This window comes from Arachis hypogaea, chromosome 18, assembly GCF_003086295.3.
Source record: "Arachis hypogaea cultivar Tifrunner chromosome 18, arahy.Tifrunner.gnm2.J5K5, whole genome shotgun sequence".
In the NCBI taxonomy this organism is placed as follows: Eukaryota; Viridiplantae; Streptophyta; class Magnoliopsida; order Fabales; family Fabaceae; genus Arachis; species Arachis hypogaea.
The window spans coordinates 45,014,137-45,038,888 of NC_092053.1; the positions used below are offsets into that span (position 1 = coordinate 45,014,137).

General features: G+C 35.2%; 1 protein-coding gene, 1 long non-coding RNA gene and 3 other non-coding genes across 6 annotated transcripts; 4 read left to right on the plus strand and 1 right to left on the minus strand.

Annotated features, from left to right (window-relative positions):
• Nucleotides 1-747: 747 nt before the first annotated feature.
• On the plus strand, nt 748-855 carry LOC112774003 (small nucleolar RNA R71). Its single transcript, XR_003188518.1, has one exon. It is a non-coding gene; the product is annotated as a small nucleolar RNA R71 (small nucleolar RNA).
• Nucleotides 856-6,567: 5,712 nt separating this feature from the next.
• Nucleotides 6,568-6,675, plus strand: LOC112774707 (small nucleolar RNA R71). Its single transcript, XR_003189175.1, has one exon. It is a non-coding gene; the product is annotated as a small nucleolar RNA R71 (small nucleolar RNA).
• A 7,359-nt stretch (nt 6,676-14,034) lies between these two features.
• LOC112774717 (small nucleolar RNA R71) lies at nt 14,035-14,142 on the plus strand. Its single transcript, XR_003189183.1, has one exon. It is a non-coding gene; the product is annotated as a small nucleolar RNA R71 (small nucleolar RNA).
• Nucleotides 14,143-18,669: 4,527 nt separating this feature from the next.
• LOC112771747 (uncharacterized) lies at nt 18,670-21,347 on the minus strand. 2 transcript variants are annotated; one of them, XM_025816557.2, is made up of 5 exons: nt 20,230-21,347; nt 20,084-20,147; nt 19,369-19,456; nt 19,110-19,194; nt 18,670-18,962 (listed from the first exon to the last, which is right to left on the minus strand). In XM_025816557.2, exons 1-5 carry the CDS (start codon nt 20,341-20,343, stop codon nt 18,879-18,881), a joined length of 435 nt encoding a protein of 144 aa, XP_025672342.1. In that variant the 5' UTR covers nt 20,344-21,347; the 3' UTR covers nt 18,670-18,878. The 2 variants fall into 2 exon arrangements, with proteins under 2 accessions (XP_025672342.1, XP_025672341.1); XM_025816556.2 differs by lacking the exon at nt 18,670-18,962 and having other exon boundaries at nt 18,973-19,194.
• A 1,899-nt stretch (nt 21,348-23,246) lies between these two features.
• LOC140181596 (uncharacterized) lies at nt 23,247-24,118 on the plus strand. Its single transcript, XR_011876500.1, has 2 exons — nt 23,247-23,809; nt 23,897-24,118. It is a non-coding gene; the product is annotated as an uncharacterized lncRNA (long non-coding RNA).
• The last annotated feature ends 634 nt before the right edge of the window (nt 24,119-24,752 follow it).

Sequence of the window (24,752 nt, forward strand, 5' to 3'; positions counted from 1 at the left end):
AATGGCCTTGCACTCTCCCTTTGGATTCTCTTCTGTATTGCTTGGGAGAGTACTGGGAGGGATTTCAGTGATCCTTTTACTCAGCTGGCCCACATGTGCTTCCAAATTTCTAATGGAAGACCTTGTTTCATTCATGAAACTCACAGTGGCCTTAGATAGATCAGAGACTAAGTTTGCTAAGCTAGATGGATTCTTCTCAGAATTCTCTGTCTGTTGCTGAGCGGATGATGGAGAAGGCTTGCTATTGCTAAACCTGTTTCTTCCACCATTATTAAAGCCTTGTTGAGGCTTTTGATCCTTCCATGAGAAATTTGGATGATTTCTCCATGATGAGTTATAGGTGTTTCCATAAGGTTCACCTAAGTAATTCACCTCTGCTATTGCAGGATTCTCAGGATCATAAGCTTCTTCTTCAGAAGATGCCTCTTGAGTACTGTTGGATGCATCTTGCATTCCATTCAGACTCTGAGAAATCATATTGACTTGTTGAGTCAATATTTTATTCTGAGCCAATATCGCATTCAGAGTGTCAACTTCAAGAACTCCATTCTTCATAGGCGTCCTATTACTCACAGGATTCCTTTCAGAAGTGTACATGAACTGGTTATTAGCAACCATGTCAATGAGTTCTTGAGCTTCTGCAGGCGTTTTCTTTAGGTGAATGGAACCACCTGCAGAAGTGTCCAGTGACATCTTTGATAGCTCAGATAAACCATCATAGAATATATCCAGGATGGTCCATTCTGAAAGCATGTCAGAAGGACACTTTTTGGTCAACTGTTTGTATCTTTCCCAAGCTTCATAGAGGGGTTCACCTTCTTTCTGTCTGAAGGTTTGAACATCAGCTCTAAGCTTGCTCAGCTTTTGAGGAGGAAAGTACTTGGCTAAGAAAGCCGTGACCAGCTTATCCCAAGAGTTCAGGCTGTCTTTGGGTTGAGAATCCAACCATAATCTAGCTTTGTCTCTTACAGCAAAAGGGAAAAGCATGAGCCTATAGACTTCAGGATCTACTCCATTAGTCTTAACAGTATCACATATCTGCAAGAATTCAGTTAAGAACTGAAAAGGATCTTCAGATGGAAGTCCATGAAACTTGCAGTTCTGCTGCATCAGAGAAACTAATTGAGGTTTCAGCTCAAAGTTGTTTGCTCCAATGGCAGGAATGGAGATGCTTCTTCCATGTAAATTGGAATTAGGTGCAGTAAAGTCACCAAGCATCTTCCTTACATTATTATTATTTTCGGCTGCCATCTCCTCTTCCTGTTCGAAAATTTCTGAAAGGTTATCTCTGGATTGTTGTATTTTAGCTTCTCTTAATTTTTTCTTCAGAGTCTTTTCAGGTTCTGGATCTGCTTCCACAAGAATGTTCTTATCCTTGCTCCTGCTCATATGACAAAAAAGAGGGCACAGAAAAATAATAATAATAATAGAGATCCTTTATACCACAGTATAGGGATCCCTGTGTGAGTAGAAGAAGAGGGGGAGACAAAGAATGTAATATAATGGAAGAAACACAACTGTGAGGATGGCAGAGATGTGTGATGAGATGTTAGTAGATGAATAAATAAATAGAATAAGATGAGAGAGAAGGGATAATTTTCGAAAATTATTTTGAAAAAGAGTTAGTGATTGTCGAAAATGGTTTTTGAAAATTGTTAGTATTTTTTCGAAAATTTTTTTTTTAAAAATTAAAAATAAAAATAAGAATAATTAGTTAATTAAAAAGAAATTTTTGAAAAAGAGGGAAGATATTTTCGAAAATTAGAGAGAGAGAGTTAGTTAGGTAGTTTTGAAAAAGTTAAGAAACAAACAAAAAGTTAGTTAGTTAGTAGAAACAAATTTTGAAAAGATAATAAGTTAGGAAGTTAGAAAAGATATTTTGAAAAGATATTTTTGAAAAAGATAAGATAAGAAGATATTTTTGAAAAGATATGATTGAAATTAGTTTTGAAAAAGATTTGATTTTTAAAATCTCAATTAATGACTTGATTCATAAGAAATCACAAGATATGATTCTAGAACTTAAAGTTTGAATCTTTCTTAACAAGCAAGTAACAAACTTAAAATTTTTGAATCAAAACATTAATTGTTTATGTTATTTTCGAAAATTTGATATAAAAATAAGAAAAAGATTTTTGAAAAATATTTTTGGAATTTTCGAAAATAACTAAGAATTTTGAAAAAGATTTGATTTTTGAAAAAGATTTTGAAAAAGATAAGATTTTCAAACTGAAAATTTGATTTGACTCATAAGAAACAACTTGATTTTAAAATTTTTGAAAAAGTCAACTCAATTTTCGAATTTGATGAGAGAAAAAGGGAAAGATATTTTTTTTTATTTTTGAAATTTTTATGAAAAACATGAAAATTATGCAATGCATGAAATTTTTAGATCAAAACAATGAATTCATGCAAGAATGCTATGAATGTCAAGATGAACACCAAGAACACTATGAATGTCAAGATGAACATCATAGACACAATTTTGAAAAATTTTTAATGCAAAAAAAATATGCAAGACACCAAACGTAGAATTCTTTAATGCTTACGCACTAAGAATTCAAGAATGCATATGATAAACATGAAAAGACACAAAACAAAAAATCATCAAGATCAAACAAGAAGACTTACCAAGAACAACTTGAAGATCATGAAGAGCACTATGAATGCATGATATTTTCGAAAAAATGCAAGATGCATATGCAATTGACACCAAACTTATAACATGACTCAAGACTCAAACAAGAAACACAAAAATATTTTTGATTTTTTTGATTTTCTAATTTTTTTGGATTTTTTTTTTTGAAAATTATATGAAAAAGAAAAAATAAGGATTCCAAAATTTTTAACATGAATTCCAGGAATCTTGCATTCTTAGTCTAAAGCTTCAGTCCAGGAATTAGACATGGCTCATTAGCCAGCCAAGCTTTCAATGAAAGCTCCAGTCCAAAACACTAGACATGGCCAATGGCCAGCCAAGCTTCAGCATTTAACACCAGAGTATATTGCTCTTGATAACAAATTGCAAGCCTCAGTCCAAATAAATTTAGACATGGCTTTACAGCCAGCCAGGCTTTACATGCTTCATGAAACACTAGAATTCATCTTTAAAAATTTTGAATCAAATTTTTGAAAACATTTTTATAATTTTTTCGAAAACAGATGAGAAAATTTTAGAAATATTTTTTAAAAAATTTTTGAAAATAAAATAAAAAGAAAATTACCTAATCTGAGCAACAAGATGAACCGTCAGTTGTCCAAACTCGAACAATCCCCGGCAACGGCGCCAAAAACTTGGTGCACGAAATTGTGATGTCCAGGCTTGAACAATCCCTGGCAATGTGAGCAACTTGGTACGCGTAATCGTGATTACACTTTAATTATGTAAAATTCATGGCTCTTTCTTTCCCTGGCAATGGCGCCAAGAACATGGTGCCAATACCATGGTTCACAACTTCGATACAACTAACAAGCAAGTGCACTGGGTCGTCCAAGTAATACCTTACGTGAGTAAGGGTCGAATCCCACGGAGATTGTTGGTATGAAGCAAGCTATGGTCACCTTGCAAATCTCAGTCAGGCAGATATAAATTGATAATGATGTTTTCGAATAATAAATAATAGAATAGGGATAGAGGTACTTATGTAAATCATTGGTAGGAATTTCAGATAAGCGAATGGAGATGCTTTTCGTTCCTCTGAATCTCTGCTTTCCTGCTATCTTCATCCAATCAGTCTTACTCCTTTCCATGGCTGGCTGTATGCAAGGGCATCACCGTTGTCAGTGGCTACATCCCCTCCTCTCAGTGAATAATATGCTCACGCACCCTGTCACGGCACGGCTATTCATCTGTCGGTTCTCGATCATGCTGGAATAGGATTCACCCTCCTTTTGCGTCTGTCACTAACGCCCAGCACTCGCGAGTTTGAAGCTCGTCACAGTCATTCAATCATTGAATCCTACTCGGAATACCACAGACAAGGTTTAGACTTTTCGGATTCTCTTGAATGCCGCCATCATTCAAGCGTACGCCACGAAGATTCCGGTTAAGAGATCTAAGAGATATTCATTCTAGCTTATTTCATGTAGAACAGAAGTGTTTGTCAGGCACGTGTTCATAGAGGGGAATGGTGATGAGCGTCACACATAATCATCACCTTCATCACGTTCTTGGGTGTGAATGGATATCTTAGAAGCGAAATAAGATGAATTGAATAGAAAACAGTAGTACTTTGCATTAATCTTTGAGGAACAGCAGAGCTCCACACCTTAATCTATGGAGTGTAGAAACTCTACCGTTAAAAATACATAAGTGAAAGGTCCAGGCATGGCCGAGATGGCCAGCCCCCTAAAACGTGATCAATAGTCTCCTAAGATGAACAATGGATTAAAACTGAGACCAAAGATGTCTAAAAGACTAGTAAAAGGTCCTATTTATAATAAACTAGTCACTAGGGTTTACATGAGTAAGTAATTGATGCATAAATCCACTTCCTGGGCCCACTTGGTGTGTGTTTGGGCTGAGCTTGAGTGTTGCACGTGCAGAGGCCATTTGTGGAGTTGAACGCCAGCTTTTGTGCCAGTTTGGGCGTTCAACTCTGGTTTTGGGTCCTTTTCTGGCGCTGGACGCCAGATTTGGGCAGAGAGCTGGTGTTGAACGCCAGTTTACATCGTCTATTCTTGGCCAAAGTATGGACTATTATATATGGCTGGAAAGCCCTGGATGTCTTCTTTCCAACGCAATTGAAAGCGCGCCATTTCGAGTTCTGTAGCTCCAGAAAATCCACTTTGAGTGCAGGGAGGTCAGAATCCAACAGCATCAGCAGTCCTTTTTCAACCTCTGAATCTGATTTCTGCTCAAGTCCCTCAATTTCAGCCAGAAAATACCTGAAATTACAGAAAAACACACAAACTCATAGTAAGGTCCAGAAATGTGAATTTAACATAAAAACTAATGAAAACATCCCTAAAAGTAACTAGATCCTACTAAAAACATACTAAAAATAATGCCAAAAAGCGTATAAATTATCCGCTCATCATGCCTCTTTTCCATGTTTACAGAAAGGTGACCTTGAGTTTTAAACACAAGGGAGTCCTCATTCAATTGAAGGACTAATTCACCTCTGTCTACATCAATCACAGCTCTTGTTGTGGCTAGGAAGGGTCTTCCAAGAATGATGGATTCATCCTCATCCTTTCCAGTATCCAGGATTATGAAATCAGCAGGGATGTAAAGGCCTTCAACCTTTACTAACACGTCCTCTACTTGTCCATAAGCCTCTTTTCTTGAGTTGTTTGCCATCTCTAATGAGATTTTAGCAGCTTGCACCTCAAAGATTCCCAGTTTCTTCATTACAGAGAGTGGCATGAGGTTTATTCCTGACCCAAGGTCACATAGAGCCTTCTCAAAGGTTATGGTGCCTATGGTACAAGGTATTAGGAACTTTCCAGGATCCTGTTTCTTCTGAGGCAGTCTCAGTTGATCCAATGCATTTAGTTCATTGGTGAACAGGGGAGGTTCATCTCCCCAAGTCTGTTTACCAAATAAATTGGCATTCAGCTTCATGATTGCACCAAGAAACTTGGCAACTTGCTCTTCAGTAACATCTTCATTCTCTTCAGAAGAAGAGTACTCTTCAGAGCTCATGAATGGCATAAGGAGGTTCAATGGAATCTCTATGGTCTCTAGATGAGTCTCAGATTCCTTTGGTTCCTCAGAGGGAAACTCCTTATTGATCACTGGACGTCCCAGGAGGTCTTTCTCCTTGGGATTCACGTCCTCCCCTTCCTCCTTGGGTTCGGCTATGATGGTTATATCAATGGCCTTGCACTCTCCTTTTGGATTTTCTTCTGTATTGCTTGGGAGAGCACTAGGAGGGGTTTCAGTGATCTTCTTACTCAGCTGGCTCACTTGTGCCTCTAAATTTCTAATGGAGGACCTTGTTTCATTCATGAAACTCATAGTGGCCATAGATAGATCAGAGACTAAGTTTGCTAAATTAGAGGTATTTTGTTCATAGTTCTCTGTCTGTTGCTGAGTGGATGATGGAAAAGGCTTGCTATTGCTAAACTGTTTCTTCCACCATTATTAAAGCCTTGTTGAGGCTTTTGTTGATCCTTCCATGAGAAATTTGGGTGATTTCTCCATGAGGGGTTATAGGTGTTCCCATAAGGTTCACCCATGTAATTCACCTCTGCTATTGTAGGATTCTCAGGATCATAAGCTTCTTCTTCAGAAGATGCCTCTTGAGTACTGTTGGATGCAGCTTGCATTCCATTCAGACTCTGAGAAATCATATTAACTTGCTAAGTCAATATTTTATTCTGAGCCAATATGGCATTCAGAGTATCAACTTCAAGAACTCCCTTCTTCTGAGGCGTCCCATTACTCACAGGATTCCTCTCAGAAGTGTACATAAACTGGTTGTTAGCAACCATGTCAATGAGTTCTTGAGCTTCTGTAGGCGTTTTCTTTAGGTGAATGGATCCACCTGCAGAAGTATCCAATGACATCTTAGCTAATTCAGATAGACCATCATAGAATATATCCAGGATGGTCCATTCTGAAAGCATGTCAGAAGGACACTTTTTAGTCAGTTCCTTGTATCTCTCCCAAGCTTCATAGAGGGATTCACCTTCTTTCTGTCTGAAGGTTTGAACATCCACTCTAAGCTTACTCAGCTTTTGAGGAGGAAAGAACTTGGCTAAGAAAGCCTTGACCAGCTTATCCCAAGAGTTCATGCTATCCTTAGGTTGAGAGTCCAACCATATTCTAGCTCTGTCTCTTACAACAAACGGGAAAAGCATGAGCCTGTAGACTTCAGGATCTACTCTATTAGTCTTAACAGTGTCACACATCTGCAAGAATTCAGTTAAGAACTGAAAGGGATCTTCAGATGGAAGTCCATGAAACTTACAGTTTTGTTGCATCAGAGAAACTAATTGAGGTTTAAGCTCAAAATTGTTTGCTCCAATGGTAGGGATGGAGATGCTTCTTCCATGTAAATTGGAATTAGGTGCAGTAAAGTCACCAAGCATCCTCCTTGCATTATTATTATTTTCGGCTGCTATCTCCTCTTCCTGTTCGAAAATTCCTATAAGGTTGTCTTTGGATTGTTGTATTTTAGCTTCTCTTAGTTTCCTCTTCAGAGTCCTTTCAGGTTCAGGATCTGCTTCAACAAGAATGTTCTTGTCCTTGCTCCTGCTCATATGACAAAGAAGGGAATAACAAAGAAAATATGGAATCCTCTATGTCACAGTATAGAGATTCCTTTGTGTGAGTAGAAGAAGAAAAGAATGTAATGCAAGGAAAGAGAAGGGAGGAGAATCCAAACACAAGGGTGAGGAGAGCAGAGATATGAGATGAAGAGAAGTGTTAGTAAGTAATTAAATAAATAGAAGAAGATGAGGTAGAGGGAATTTCGAAAATTAATTTTGAAAAAGAGTTAATGATTTTTGAAAATTAAGATAAAATTAAAATTAAAATTAAAAAATTGAAACAATTAATTAATTATAAAGAATTTTTGAAAAAGAGGGAGGTATTTTCGAAAATTAGAGAGGGATAGTTAGTTAGGTAGTTTTGAAAAAGATAAGAGACAAAAAATCAATTAGTTAGTTGAAAGAGATTTGAAATTCAATTTTGAAAATATAAGAAGATAAGAAGTTAGAAAAGATATTTTAAAATCAAATTTTTGAAAAAAATATGATTTAAAAAGATATGATAGAAAGATATGATTAAAATTAGTTTTGAAAAAGATTTGATTTTAAAAATCAAAATTAATGACTTGACTCACAAGTAATTACAAGATATGATTCTAGAACTTAAAGTTTGAATCTTTCTTAACAAGTAAGTAACAAACTTGAAATTTTTGAATCAAAACATTAATTGTTGATGATATTTTCGAAAATATGATGTAAAATTAAGAAAAAGATTTTTAAAAAAATATTTTTAAAATTTTCGAAAATAAATAAGAAAATGAAAAAGATTTGATTTTTGAAAAAGATTTTGAAAAAGATAAGATTTTTAAATTGAAAATTTGATTTGACTCATAAGAAACAATTAAATTTTAAAAATTTTTGAAAGAGTCAATCCAATTTTTGAAATTTTATGAGTGAAAAAGGGAAAGATATTTTTTTTTTATTTTTGAATTTTTAATGATGAAAGAGAAAAACATGAAAAAGACTCATAACATAAAAATTATGAATCAAAACACACAATGCATGCAAGAACACTATGAATGTTAAGATGAACACCAAGAATACTTTGAAGATCAAGATGAACATCAAGACTTATTTTTGAAAAATTTTCAAGAAAAGAAAACATGCAAGACACCAAACTTAAAAATTTTTTATGTATAGACACTATGAATGCAAGAATGCATATGAAAAACAAGAAAAGATACAAAACAATAAAATATGAAGATCAAACAAGAAGACTGGCCAAGAACAACTTGAAGATCATGAAGAACACTATGAATGTATGAATTTTCGAAAAATGCATAAATTTTTAGAAAAAATACAATTGACACCAAACTTAAAAATTTGACTCAAGACTCAAACAAGAAATACAAAATATTTTTTGATTTTTTATGATTTTATAAATTTTTTTTTGTATTTTTATTTTATATTTTTCGAAAAACATATAGGAAAAGGAAAATAAGAAATTCAAAATTTTTAATAAGAATCCCAGGAATCTTTCAATGTTGGCCTAAAGCTCCAATCCAAGGGTTGGGCATGGCTTAATAGCCAGCCAGCTTTAAGATATAAATCAGGCATGCAACAGCTGATATTCCAATTAACTTGCCTCTATGCTGATGGTTGGAAGCCACAGTCCAAAAGGATTAAACATGGCTTTACAGCCAGCCAGGCTTCAACATGCTTCATGAAACACTAGAATTCATTCTTAAAAATTTAGAATAATTTTCGAAAACAGATGAGAAATTTTTGAAAGATTTTTGAAAAATTTTTGAAAATAAAACAAAAAGAAAATTACCTAATCTGAGCAACAAGATGAACCGTCAGTTGTCCAAACTTGAACAATCCCCAGCAACGGCGCCAAAAACTTGGTGCACGAAATTGTGATCCCTAGTAATGGCTCCAAAAACTTGGTGCTCTAATCTTAATTCATAATTTGTCACAACTTCGATACAACTAACCAGCAAGTGCACTGGGTCGTCCAAGTAATAAAACCTTACGTGAGTAAGGGTCGATCCCACGGAGATTGTTGGTGTGAAGCAAGCTATGGTCACCTTGTAAATCTCAGTCAGGCGGATATCAAATGGTTATGGAGTTTTCGAATAATAATAATAATAAATAAACAGAAAATAAAGATAGAAATACTTATGTATATCATTGGTGAGAATTTCAAATAAGCGTATAGAGATGCTTTCGTTCCTCTGAACCTCTGCTTTCCTGCTGTCTTCATCCAATCATTCCTACTCCTTTCCATGGCAAGCTTTCTGTAAGGCATCACCGTTGTCAATGGCTACATCCCATCCTCTCTGTGAAAAAGGTCCAAATGCTCTGTCACGGCACGGCTAATCATCTGGAGGTTCTCGAACATACTGGAATAGGATTCACCCTCCTTTTGCACCTGTCACTACGCCCAGCACTCGCGAGTTTGAAGTTCGTCACAGCCATCCCTTCCCAGATCCTACTCAGAATACCACAGACAAGGTTTAGACTTTTCGGATCTCAGGAATGGCCATCCATGGGTTCTAACTTATACCACGAAGACACTGATAACTTGGACTCAGTCCCCTGTATTAGATATCCAAGAGATATTCATTCTAGCTTGTTTGCATGTAGAACAGAAGTGTTTGTCAGGCACGCATTCATAAGTGAAAATGATGATGAGAGTCACATAATCATCACATTCATCATGTTCTTGGGTGCGAATGGATATCTTAGAAGCGGAATAAGTTGAATTGAATAGAAAACAGTAGTACTTTGCATTAAATCATAAGGAACAGCAGAGCTCCACACCTTAATCTATGGAGTGCAGAAACTCTACCGTTGAAAATACATAAGTGATAATGGAGTTCATTGGTCTCGGCCCCAGAGGAGAACTGGAGTAACCAAGACTCTAAATGATCTGAAGATGAAAATACAATAGTAAAAAGTCCTATTTATACTAAACTAGTTACTAGGGTTTACAGAAGTAAGTAATTGATGCATAAATCCACTTCCAGGGCCCACTTGGTGTGTGCTTGGGCTGAGCTTGAAGTTTACACGTGCAGAGGCTTCTTTTGGAGTTGAACGCCAAGTTGTAACATGTTTTTGGCGTTCAACTCTGGTTCGTGAGGTGTTTCTGGCGTTTAACTCCAGACAGCAGCGTAGAACTGGCGTTCAACGCCCTTTTGCGTCGTCTAAACTCGAGAAAAGTATAGACTATTATATATTGCTGGAAAGCCCTAGATGTCTACTTTCCAATGCCGTTGAGAGCGCGCCATGTGGAGTTCTGTAGCTCCAGAAAATCTACTTTGAGTGCAGGGAGGTCAGAATCCAACAGCATCAGCAGTCCTTCTTCAACCTCTGAATCTGATTTTTGCTCAAGTCCCTCAATTTCAGCCAGAAAATACCTGAAATCACAGAAAAACACACAAACTCATAGTAAAGTCCAGAAATATAAATTTAACATAAAAACTAATAAAAACATCCCTAAAAGTAACTAGATCCTACTAAAAACATACTAAAATCAATGCCAAAAAGCGTATAAATTATCCGCTCATCAACTTGTCAGCCACCTTGTATAGTTCTTGAGGTATAATCTCATGAACTTCCACTTCCTCCCAATCATGATACTATGGATCATGATGGCCCGGTCTACAGTAACTTCAAACCGGTTGCTAGTAGGAATAATTGAGCGTTGGATGAACTCCAACCATCCTCTAGCTACAGGCTTAAGGTCCGGTCTTCTCAATTGAACCGGCTTGCCTCTTGAGTCAACTTTCCATTGAGCTCCTTCCACACATATGTCCATGAGAACTTGGTCCAACCTTTGATCAAAGTTGACCCTTCTAGTGTAGGGGCGTGCGTTTTCTTGCATCATTGGCAAGTTGAACGCCAACCTTACATTTTCCGGACTGAAATCTAAGCATTTCCCCCGAACCATTGTAAGCCAATTCTTTGGATTCGGGTTCCTACTTTGATCATGGTTCCTAGTGATCCATGCGTTTGCATAGAACTCTTGAACTATTAAGATCCCGACATGTTGAATAGGATTAGAGAGAACTTCCCATCCTCTTCTTCTAATCTCTTGTCAAATCTCTGGATATTCGCTCTTTTTGAGCTTAAAAGGGACCTCAGGGATCACCTTTTTCTTGGCCACAACTTCATAGAAGTGGTCTTGATGGACCTTTGAGATGCATCTCTCCATCTCCCATGGCTCAGAGGTGGAAGCAATTGCCTTCCCTTTCCTCTTTCTTGAGGTTTCTCTGGCCTTAAGTGCCATTAATGGTTATGAAAAAACAAAAAGCAATACTTTTACCACACCAAACTTAAAAGGTTTGCTCGTCCCCGAGCAAAAGAAGAAAGGAAGTGGTAGAAGAAGAAGAAAATGAAGGAGATGGAGGGAGAAGGTGTATTCGGCCAAGGGGGAGAAGTGGTGGTTGTAATGTGTGAAAATAGAGTAGTGTTGAGGGGTTTATATAGGGGTGGGGTGGAGGTTAGGTTTCGGCCATTAGGGTTGGGTTTGGAAGGGAAAAGAATTTGAATTTTGGAGGTAGGTGGGGTTTATGGGGAAGAGTGGATGGATGTGAGTGGTTAAGGGTAGTTAGGGAAGAGGTATAGAGGTGATTGGTGAAGGGTATTTGGGGAAGAGAGGTATGAAAAGGTGTGAAGAGGAGAGAAGAAGAGGTGGGGTAGGTGGGGATCCTGTGGGGTCCACAGATCCAGAGGGGTCAAGGACTTAACATCCCTGCTCCATTTAGGCGTGCAAACGCCCTTAGAATGCATGTCTGGCGTTAAACGCCAGCTTGCTGCTTGTTCCTAGCGTTTAACACCAATTCCATGCTCTGTTCTGGTGTTAAACGCCAGTCTGGTGCTTGTTTCTGGCATTTAACGCTTGCTTGATGCTTCTTTCTAGCGTTAAACGCCAGTTTGATGCTTCTTACTGGTGTTTAAACGCCAGTAAGCTCTTCCTCCAGGGTGAGCTATTTTTAATGCTGTTTTTCATTTTGTTTTTGATTTTTCAGTAGTTTTTGTGACTTCACATGATCATCAACCTAAAGAAAACATAAAATAGCAATGAAAAATAAATAGATATAATTAAATAACATTGGGTTGCCTCCCAACAAGCGCTTCTTTAATGTCAATAGCTTGACAGTGAGCTCTCATGGAGCCTCACAGATGTTCAGAGCATTGTTGGGACCTCCCAACACCAAACTTAGAGTTTGAATGTGGGGGTTCAACACCAAACTTAAAGTTTGGTTGTGGCCTCCCAACACCAAATTTAGAGTTTGACTGTGGGGGCTTTGGTTGACTCTGCAGTGAGAGAAGATTTTCATGCTTCCTCTCCATGGTTACAAAAGGAGAACCTTGAGTCTTACATACAAGGTAGTCCTCATTCAGTTGAAGGACCAACTCTCCTCTGTCCACATCAATCACAGCTTTTGCTGTGGCTAGGAAGGGTCTTCCAAGGATGATGGATTCATCCTCATCCTTCCCAGTGTCTAGGATTATGAAATCAGTAGGGATGTAAAGGCCTTCAACCTTTACTAACAAGTCCTCTACCAATCTATAAGCCTATTTCATTGATTTATCTGCCATCTCTAGTGAGATTCTTGCAGCTTGTACCTCATAGATTCCCAGTTTCTCTATTACAGAGAGTGGCAGGAGGTTTATCCCTGACCCAAGGTCACACAGAGCCTTCTCAAAGGTCATGGTGCCTATGGTACAAGGTATGAAGAACTTTTCGGGATCCGGTTTCTTCTGAGGCAATGTCTGCCTCATCAATGCACTTAGTTCATTGGTGAACAAGGGGGATTCATCCTCCCAAGTATCATTACCAAATAAACTGGCATTCAACTTCATGATGGCTCCTAGATATTTAGCAACCTACTCTTCAATGATGTCTTCATCCTCTTCAGAGGAAGAATAGTCATCAGAGCTCATGAATGGTAAAAGGAGGTTCAATGGTATCTCTATGGTCTCTAGATGAGCCTCAGATTCCTTTGGTTCCTCAAAGGGAAACTTCTTATTGGTGAGTGAACGTCCCAGGAGGTCTTCCACACTAGGATTCATGTCCTTCTCCTCCTTTCTAGGTTTGGCCACACCAAGTAAGGTTATGGCCTTGCACTCTCTTTTTGGATTCTCTTCTGTATTGCTTGGGAGAGTACTAGGAGGAGTTTCAGTGACTCTTTTACTCAGCTGGCCCACTTGTGCCTCCAAATTTCTAATGGAGGACCTTGTTTCATTCATGAAGCTTAGAGTGGCCTTAGATAGATCAGAGACTATATTTGCTAAGCTAGATGGATTCTGCTCAAAATTCTCTGTCTGTTGCTGAGAGGATGATGGAGAAGGTTTGCTATTGCTAAACCTATTTCTTCCACCATTATTAAAGCTTTGTTGAGGCTTTTGTTGATCCTTCCATGAGAAATTTGGATGATTTCTCCATTAGGGATTATAGGTGTTTCCATAGGGTTCTCCCATGTAATTCACCTCTGCTATTGCAGGGTTCTCAGGATCATAAGCTTCTTCTTCAGAAGATGCTTCTTTAGTACTGTTGGATGCAGCTTGTAATCCATTCAGACTCTGAGAAATCATATTGACTTGCTGAGTCAATATTTTATTCTGAGCCAATATGGCATTCAGAGTATCAATTTCAAGAACTACCTTCCTCTGAGGCGTCCCATTACTCACAGGATTCCTTTCAGAAGTGTACACAAATTGGTTATTTGCAACCATGTCAATGAGTTCCTGAGCTTCTGTAGGCGTTTTCTTTAGGTGAATGGATCCACCTGCAGAATGGTCCAATGACATCTTTGATAATTCAGACAGACCATCATAGAATATATCCAGGATGGTCCATTCTGAAAGCATGTCAGAAGGACACTTTTTGGTGAGTTGCTTGTATCTCTCCCAAGCTTCATAGAGGGATTCACCTTCTTTCTGTTTAAAGGTTTGAACATCCACTCTAAGCTTGCTAAGCTTTTGAGGAGGAAAGAACTTGGCTAAGAAAGCCGTGACCAGCTTATCCCTAGAGTTCAGGCTATCTTTAGGTTGAGAGTCCAACCATATTCTAGCTCTGTCTCTTATAGCAAACAGGAAAAGCATAAGCCTGTAGACCTCGGGATCAACCCCATTGGTCTTAACAGTATCACAGATTTGCAAGAATTCAGTTAAGAACTGAAAAGGATCTTCTGATGGAAGTCCATGAAACTTGCAATCTGTTGCATCAGAGAAACTAATTGAGGCTTTAGCTCAAAATTGTTTGCTCCAATGGCAGGGATTAAGATGCTTCTTCCATGTAAGTTGGAATTTGGTGCAGTAAATTCACCAAGCACCTTCCTTGCATCTCCACCATTGTTATTATTTTCGGCTGCCATCTCTACTTCTTTTTTGAAAATTTCTTTTAGGACCTCTCCAGAGTTTTGTGCTTTAGATTCTCTTAGTTTCCTCTTTAGAGTCCTTTCAGGTTCAGGATTAGTTTCAATAAGAATGCCTTTGTCCTTGTTCCTACTCATATGAAAGAGAAGAGAACAAGAAAGTATGGAATCCTCTATGTCATAGTATAGAGATTCCTTTATGTGAGTAGAAGAAGAGAAGAATAGAAGAAGGAGAAGAGAAAAATTCGAAAATTAATTAAAATAAAATAAAAATATTTTTGTTTTTATTTTAAATATTAATTAAAAATTTAAAAATTAAAAAGAGAAATAAAATTAAATTAAAATTTAAAATAATTAGTTAATTAAAAGGAATTTTGAAAAAAAAAGGGGGAGGAGTTTTCGAAAATTAGAGAGAGAAAATTAGTTAGGTGATTTTGAAAAAGATATGATTGAAATAGTAAACTTTTAAAATCAAACAAAAAGTTAAGTGGTTAATTGAAAAAGATTTGAAAATCAATTTTGAAAAGATAAGAAGTTAGAAAAGAATTTGAAATTGATTTTGAAAAAGATATGATTGAAAATCATTTTGAAAAAGATTTAAAAAGAAAATTAAAAAGATTTGATTTTTGAAATTAAAGTTGATTACTTGACTAACAAGAAACTAAAAGATATGATTTTAAAATTCAAAGATTGAACCTTTCTTAATAGGCAAGTAACAACTTGAAAAATTTTTTGATTAAAACATTAAATGTGAGAAAGATTTTCGAAAATATGAAGTAAGAATGAGAAAAAGATTTTGAAAATAAATAAAATATTTCGAAAATATGTAGAAATAAATGAAAAAGATCTGATTTTTCAAAAAGATTTGAAAAGATAGGATTTTGAAATTGAAAATTTGACTTGACTCATAAGAAACAACCAAATTTTTAAAAATTTTGAAAAAGTCAACTCAAATATTCGAAATTTATGAGAAAATAAGAGAATGATATTTTTTTAATTTTGAATTTTTAATGAGAAAAGAGAAAAAGAAGATATCATTTTTATGTTTTTCTCTTTTTCTTTCAAACAACAAAAATGAAACAACACATAAAATTTAAGATCAAAATAAAAATGCATGCAAGAACACTTTGAATGTCAAGATGAACACCAAGAACACTTTGAATGTCAAGATGAACACCAAAAACTTATTTTTGAAAATTTTTAAGAAAAAAAAATGCAGGACACCAAACTTAGAAATTTTCAAACTTTAGACTCTAACAAATTGAAAATACACATGAAAAACAAGAAAAGACACAAAACATGAAAATGCAAAGATCAAACAAAGAAGATCATCAAGAACAACTTGAAGATCATGAAGAACACCATGCATGTGTTTCAAAATTTTTAGGAAATTAAAAAAAATGCAATTGACACCAAACTTACAATTTGACACTAGACTCAAACAATAAACACAAAATTATTTTTAGCTTTATGATTTTATTAATTTTTTTTATTTTTCGAAAATTAATTGGAAAAAGAAAAATAAGGATTTCAAAATTTCTAATGAGAATTCCATGAATCATGCAATGTTAGTCTAAAGCTCGGGTCCAGGAATTAGACATGGCTTACTAGCCAGCCAAGCTTTCAGCGAAAGCTCCGGTCCAAAACACTAGACATGGACAATGGCCAGCCAAGCTTTAGCAGATCATTACATACAAAAGCTAAATTGCTGAGAAAGACAAAGAAGCTCTTCTCTAATGATAGTTGAAACCTCGGTCCAAAGGATTAGACATGACTTTACAGCCAGCCAGACTTCAACAGATCATCATGAAACTGTAGAATTCATTCTTAAAAATTTTGAAGAACATAGAATAATTAAATTTTTTTATTGAAAATTTTTCGAAAATAAAAAAGAATAAAAACAAAGACTTAAAATTAAAATAAAATTACCTAATCTAAGCAACAAGATGAACCGTCAGTTGTCCAAACTCGAACAATCCCCGGCAACGGCGCCAAAAACTTGGTGCACAAAATTGTGATCGTTCATTCCTTGGTAACGGCGCTAAAAACTTAATACGCACGTTCATAATCTTAGTTCTTTGTCACAACGTCGCACAACTAACCAGCAAGTGCACTGGGTCGTCCAAGTAATAAACCTTACGTGAGTAAGGGTCGATCCCACGGAGATTGTCGGTTTTAAGGAAGCTATGATCACCTTGTAAATCTTAGTCAGGCGGATTCAATTGGTTATGGAGATTTGATAATTAAAATATAATTAAAATATAAAATAGGATAGAAATACTTATGTAATTCATTGGTGAGAATTTCAAATAAGCGTATGGAGATGCTTTTATTCCTTCTGAACCTCTGCTTTCCTACTGCTTTCATCCAAATCATTCATACTCCTTTCCATGGCAAGCTGTATATTGGGCATCATCGTTGTCAATGGCTACATCCCGTCTTCTCAGTGAAAATGGTCTAAATGCACTGTCACCGTACTGCTAATCATCTGTCGGTTCTCGATCATGCTAGAATAGGATTCAGTAATCCTTTTGCGTCTGTCACTACACCCAGCACTCACGAGTTTGAAGCTCGTCACAGCCATCCATTCCCAGATCCTACTCAGAATACCACAGACAAGGTTTAGACTTTCTGGATCTCAAGAATGGCCGCCAATAATTCTAGCCTATACCACGAAGACTCTGATCGTAGATCAGGAGGCTAAGAGATATGCATTCAAGCTTGCTTTCATGTAGAACGGAAATGTTTGTCAGGCACGCGTTCATAAGTGAGAATGGTGATGAGCGTCACATAATCATCACATTCATCATGTTCTTGTGTGCGAATGAATATCTTAGAGAAGAAATAGGCTTAAGTTGAATAGAAAAACAATAGTACTTTGCATTAATTCATGAGGAACAGCAGAGCTCCACACCTTAATCTATGGTGTGTAGAAACTCTACCGTTGAAAATACATAAGAACAAGGTCCAGGCATGGCCGAATGGCCAGCCCCCTAAACATGATCTCAGAACATAAAATTAGTCAAAGACTAACCAGAGATGTAAATACAATAGTAAAAAGTCCTATTTATACTAAACTAGTTACTAGGGTTTACAAAAATGAGTAAATGATGCAGAAATCCACTTCCGGGCCCACTTGGTGTGTGCTTGGGCTGAGCGTTGAAGCTTTCACATGTAGAGGTCTTTCTTGGAGTTGAACGCCAGTTTGTAACTTGTTTCTGGCGTTTAACTCTGCTTTGCAACTTGTTTCTGGCGTTTAACGCCAGAATAGGGCAGAAAGCTGGCGTTGAACGCCAGTTTGCGTCGTCTAAACTTGGAAAAAGTATAGACTATTATATATTGCTGGAAATCTCTGAATGTCTACTTTCCAACGCAATTAAGAGCGCACCATTTGGGTTTCTATAGCTCCAGAAAATCCATTTTGAGTGAAAAGAGGTCAGAATCCAATAGCATCTGCAGTCCTTCTTCAGCCTCTGAATCAGATTTTTGCTCAAGTCCTTCAATTTCAGTCAGAAAATACCTGAAATCATAGAAAAACACACAAACTCCTAGTAAAGTCCAGAAATGTGATTTTTAATTAAAAACTAATAAAAATATACTAAAAACTAATTAAATCATACTAAAAACTATGTAAAAATAATGTCAAAAAGCGTATAAATTATCCGCTCATCAGACATCATGCAAAATAAATAAATAAACATTCTCAGGACACCTTGCCTTTGAGAAGCACACTATTGATTCTTTTCTATTTTGGTTATTTTAAACGTGTTCCTCTTCCAAAAATTAGAAAACAAGACTAATTTCTTTGGAATATCAACTTACTCCTATATGCTATTCTCTTTGTGCAATACTATTTGTTAGATTAATAGATTTTGACTATTTTTTTTTAATCTGAATTGATGTTGTATAGTGTAATTTCAATCCCACACAAGATTTAAGTGAAAAAAAAATAAGAAAATTTTGTTCGGTGCGAAATCACCCTTTACAGACTCATTTCAAAAAATAAATAAATAAAAGGATCCAATTTTGCTTTAAAATTGCTCAAAAATATAAATTTGAGATAGAATTTGTATTCCGAACAAAATTGACTTTTTCATGTGTACGAACTCCATATATACCGGCTTTGATATTTACATGCGCTCCTTTGTTATAACATTTTCTTTTGACATGGTTAGTTATACATAATTGGATACATAAGGCTTCAACATTTTATCTTTGTACACAAACTTCACATTGCTCAAGAGGAAAAGTGAATATTATTCCACCATGAAATGCAGCTCCAAAATCCAAACCTCTTTGATTTATTCACATCGGGTAAATATTCCACAAAATTTACCATCGACAGATGCCAGGTGCCTCTGTTATGTTAAATGCAAGTACTTCATCATATTTGGAAGCATACACAAAGCCCCATAACTGTGTATATGAGAGAAAGACCAATAATTTTTCTTCAGCTATAAATTTTTCTTGAAATTAGCAACCAGAAAAAGATAAAAAAGAAAGGATGAAGGAGTGTGTAACATTGTGTGCATGTGAGAAGAATCGAAGAAGTTGCATGAGCACCTCTACTTCCTTCACTTCAAAATCTTGAGAATTCGCAAGACAAGGATTTTCGTAGGTTTCCGAGACCGACCTTGAGCCATTCAATCTTCAAGAATATTGCAAGAGTTTGAAAGGGATTAAATAAAAACACAAGGTGATGATATATGATTGAAGACATGTTCACATTTCTTCCTTTTTATATTTTTCAATTTTTTTCTTTTGGCAGTATAAGAGTAACAATTTAAGCAAAGAGATAGCGATGGAAGTAGAAAGTTCTTACAAATCACCATCCAAATAAACCGCAAAATGGCTTCCCCCTCCAATTGCTAAGAACTCACTGTTGCATAGTGTGAAATAGCGGGTTAACCCTGCAATGTTGTGATTAGTTTAGGGTTTTGCATTTAGAATTCTAAAACCAAGCAAAAGAAAAGAAAGGGAAAAAAAAGAGAAAGGAAAACCAAACAAACAAATGTATTCCAAAATTTGAGAAAAGCCTCATGCTAAGGCTGAAGATTTAGTAATAGAATTCAAGGTTCCAAGATTCTACTAGAGGCAACTATTGAACATGATAGCATTTTTATTATCTTTAACAATTCATAGATATTCGGATGAATGTGAAATTATGATGGAGCAAATTCAACTCTCATTGACAAACTAATAATTGAATGTTGCAGACGACATTCTCACATTTCTGAATAAAAGTAAACTCAAGCATTCCTCATTGGCGCATAGGAAATGGTTCTTATATATAGTTGAAAGATGACATTATGTTCACCATATTTCACACAATTCCTGAAATTTAACCTTTTAATGATCTTCATGGGCATAATTTCTAAGGTTTGCACCATAGATTCAAATGTCAATGCACCACATAACAAGAAAAACTAACACCGATTCATTAATCTTGGATTTTGATTGCTAGCTAAGCATCGTATAATTATGACAGCAAAAAAGATGAAAGAGTAACATGTTCAAACTTGGACGGAAGAAGATACCTGTTGGACGATATATAACAGGATGGCCAGAAATATTTGTGAAAACAAATGTACTATTTGTTCCCTGTACCAAATATTTGTTATCAATAATACAATAACAGATACAATCTATCGGATAATCTTTGGATAACGAATTTTGGTTTGACCTGGTATTTCTTGTTGGATGGTCTAAGAGGCGCTTCGACTAAGCTTCCAAACACTGCTCCTCTTTGGTCTCCGACAACCTGAAATGTAATAACTAACATTTGGAACCAATCCATGATAGAAACGAAGAAAAATTAACCTTACAAGTTACAAATAAAAGATTCCAATACTGAATATATCTCTAATAATTCAAAACGTATTAAGAGTTTTCAATCCATAGCAAAGAACTCAAATGTCATGTAGGACTTTCAGGCTTCCAAACTAGGACTTGAATTTGTAGAAAACATGAACTATCCCATTCTACAACTAATGCTAGTGTTGAAACTCTATATAGAGTATAGTATACATTACAAACACCACAGAGAAGTGTGTGCTTATGATTCAAATTTGCTCAGGGAAAGTTGTAGGGTACCAGCAAACTCAATCCAGGCCAAAGCATTCTTATAAATCATGGCACCCAAGCTCCCCAACTAAGGGAAGAACACCCATCATCAAAGTATGAGCCTCTTAACCTATCCGCAATGTGCCAAGCTCCCCATCTAAGGGAAGAACACCCATCATCAAAGCCGAATTCGGCATTATTCCTTCATCTACCATCAACCTCACCTACTGCAATGCTTCAATCCAAATCCCATGGTGTGCAAAACCAGTAACCATGGCACCCCACAAAGCAACATCTCTCTCAGAACATTCATCAAATACATTTCTCCGCGCAAGCTCAATTTTCCCACACCTAAAATACATTCTAACCAAACAGACCTTAATATATAAACTAGCATCAAAACAACTATTCTTAACCAAAATGGCATGAACCTTAAACCCTTCTTGAACCGCATTTGCATCACCCAAGCTTTCAATAACATTCACAATAGAACAGGCATAATGTCACTGTCCTAAGACAAAATATGCCCAATTTGGTATCTATCCAAAAGTTGGGGACCAGGAAAATTGAGACAGTGACATAAATATATTCTCTGGCTATAAGCCCAGTCATATGAAAAACGAAGTTCTCGATTACTGATGAAAGGAATAGGGGAATTTGTTAGATCTCACCAAATCATGAAGAAGCTTCTGATTGTGCGAGGGAAGCTGACGGTGAGACTCAAAGCAATAATTTGTGGGGGTAAATGCCCTCATTAATATTTTGAAAAAGTATATCATCGTGTGTGTATATATATATATATGCTCCCATTAAATAATTATACTTGCCCCCATACTAAAAGAAATTATCTATTAAATTTTGTGTTAAAATATTTTAAGAATTTTATTAACCTATGCCATAAGAGCCAATTTTAAAAATACCATAAAAAATGTTTGACAAAAAATTATTGATTTTTTTTATTTTTAACATATTAACTATATTAAAAATTAAAAAAATTATTATTATACTCTAAACATGTTTTCTTAGGATACAAGTTAGCTAACTCTTTCTCTCTATATATATATATAATTTTTAGAACTAAATTTTGATATATTATTAGTATAAAATAAATTTACACGTGTATCCAATTACGTAATGTCATGTCATAAAAAAAACTAATTTTTACATTAATCGTGTAAAATGATCATCTAAAAGAACATACATAATTAAACAACCATATAAAATATTTTATATCGTCAGTACATCAAAATTAAACTCTAATTTATATATAAAAGTATAAAATAAAAATATTCATTAAATCAATTTAATAAAAATAAAACATTACTAGCTATAGCATTATAAATTAAGAATTTATTTAATTAAAATTTATATCCTTGAATTTTTTTACTCAAATTTTTTTATTATTATTAGTATTATTATTATTATATTATTACTATTATGTAGTTAATTTATAAAAAATTGAATTAATAACTACGTTATTAGTTATTAATATATCAATATTGATAATTAATAAATAAAAAATTATTTAATATTTTCATGTTATTTATTTTTATATATTTTGATATGTTTATATGCTTTTTTTTAATTACTTTTATGTGCTATATATTTGTCCTCACCACTTAAAATTTCTGAATCCGTGTATATATATATATATATATATGTCTACGAAAAATTATTTAAAGTGTCAAGGGGGGAGAAAATCATGAAAAAAAAAAGACAAAGCAAATATCAAATAAGAAATGAGTAAGATTTCAGAAAAGTTTTTGATCAAAGAAAAGCATGAGGAAATCCCACATCATAATCAAAGAAATATTCCTACGAAGTTGAGTTGTAAATCCGAGAAGTAATTACAAAAAAGAGTTGTGGAATCAGTAAATCTCATAACATGACAGAAGACAATTTTATCTTGATGCAACAAAATTAATAAAATCACGATTTCAAGTCTTTGGAAACTGAAATCTAACAATATTGGACCATTACAAGAAGAGTTTAGACTTATAAAGAAAAAGAAAATATACTAAATTTTGTTTGAGACGAATTCACTTGACTTATACATCAATAATAAAACAAAAGAAAAATTAGTCATTAACAAATCTGACAAAGATAGACATAAGAAAAAAAACCTGACAATGATGAATTGATTAGACCTATAACCCAATATAAAAAATAGTTCACTATAACTATGTTTGTTTACAGACACGAAATATTGAAATAAGAATACAGAGATATAAAATTATATTTAGCAGATAAGACATAAACAAAGATATTATATTAAGAGATATTAAATTAATGTATTTTGTATTTATGCTAACATTTAGAACGCAGAAACATAATTTATTTTTTATTTTTTTATTATTCTTGTTAATTTTTTATAATGATATTTTTCTTTTCAATTTTTTTGAATGAAAAAATAAAAATAAATTAGACTTTCATAATTTGTTCTAATTTATCACTAAATAAAATACAAAAATACTTATTTTTGTGACTTATTCTTAGTGTCTTATCATCTTATTTTCAGAACCAAACATAACCTACTAATCAAAGTGTCAAACTAGCTCATATCGTCTAACAACTAAGTATAATGATATTGGTATACCATACACAAATCTTAAATAGCTAATTGAATGGTACAACGTTAAGTGTGTTTTTATTAAGTTTCCAGAGTCCAAATGCTAGACCACAAAAAATGATTTTTTTTCTTATATAAATAAAAAAAAATTAATTCAAAAGAGAAAATAAGAAGCAGAATGCATTTTTTTTGCCTTCCATTTAGTTCTTTTATTGGGTAAGCAATCTAGTCTAGCTCGTCCAACGATGCGGCGATCTGCCTTTCTATCACTCACTTCGTCTATTCACTCGATGAATTGTTCCCATTACCTAATTCCTTGTAGTATAAAGAGGACCATTTTTCACCTCATTTACCTTATCAGAATTTGGAAGAGGAAATAACAAATGAATGACTTATGCAGTACATCCGATGGTATATCTTGCAGATCATAGGGGGATATGGATTGATGTGGTCATCTATCTTAGGGATCAGCCGTGCTGGCTTTTTTGTACCAAAGGATAGGTCGAGCCACAAATTACAAGCAACAAAACTTGAGTGGATGTGGATGTTTGCTTCTCTTTTGGGCGTATCATCATATCACTGCGTGTCGATCCCACGAATTCAAAGGGCAGGGGTTTCCTTTGGTGGAAAGGTATTTATGCATTTTTTTTATTTGTTTGATTGTTCTATAAGTTATAGTATATGGATGTATAATTTTTGACAACTTATGACATTGCAGGTGGGTAGAATACGGGCCACACCAGGACATTGCGAAGACCATACTTTAGAGTTAGAGATAGGTTCTCAACAACATTGGGATTAATGACATACTTAATCAATACATTTGTATTTAAATATATTTGTGTTCTTGTTATTTTTTGGTTTGAACAATTGTCTTGTTATTGACTTTGTGATATGTGGATTGTGTGTAGGTTGAATGAACTCCATATGTTAACCTTCATGTCTAGCACATTATACCACAGAGCATATCTAAGGGTGAAGGTTCATGGAGTATCATATGTTCACTCTTGTGCTTTTCAATCGTAGAGTGGAATTAGGTGAACTGTGTTGTTGTTAGGCAATTCAGTATTTTGCAACACATCCTTACTTCATCATTGAACATTGGCGAGTGATACCCAAACGTTTTGTAGGGTTAGTACGACATGTGGCAGGCTCGGAATAACCATCACTTGCACTTATATCACAACTTTGATCTAAGTCTGTCATAATAGTATTTATGATGGTACTTCTAGTGAGCATATTTAGTGTTTCTTGATTTGGGTAGCAAGTAGGATCACATTGTTAGACGCATATTGGATGATCTACCTATTTACACTCTAGAGGATCCATAGTTGTATTAGGCCGAGGATGGCGATTTACAAAATTTAGACCCTCGAGAAAGCAAACCTGGCAGGGAATATCCCAGGCTTAAGAAAGTAGATCAACAGGCCAGAGTAGTTGATGTGTGGAAAACGATCCAACACAAAACTCACCGGCAAGTGCACCGGGTCGCATCAAGTAATAACAACTCACGGGAGTGAGGTCGATCCCACAGGGATTGAAGGATTGAGCAATTTTAGTTTAGTGGTTGATTT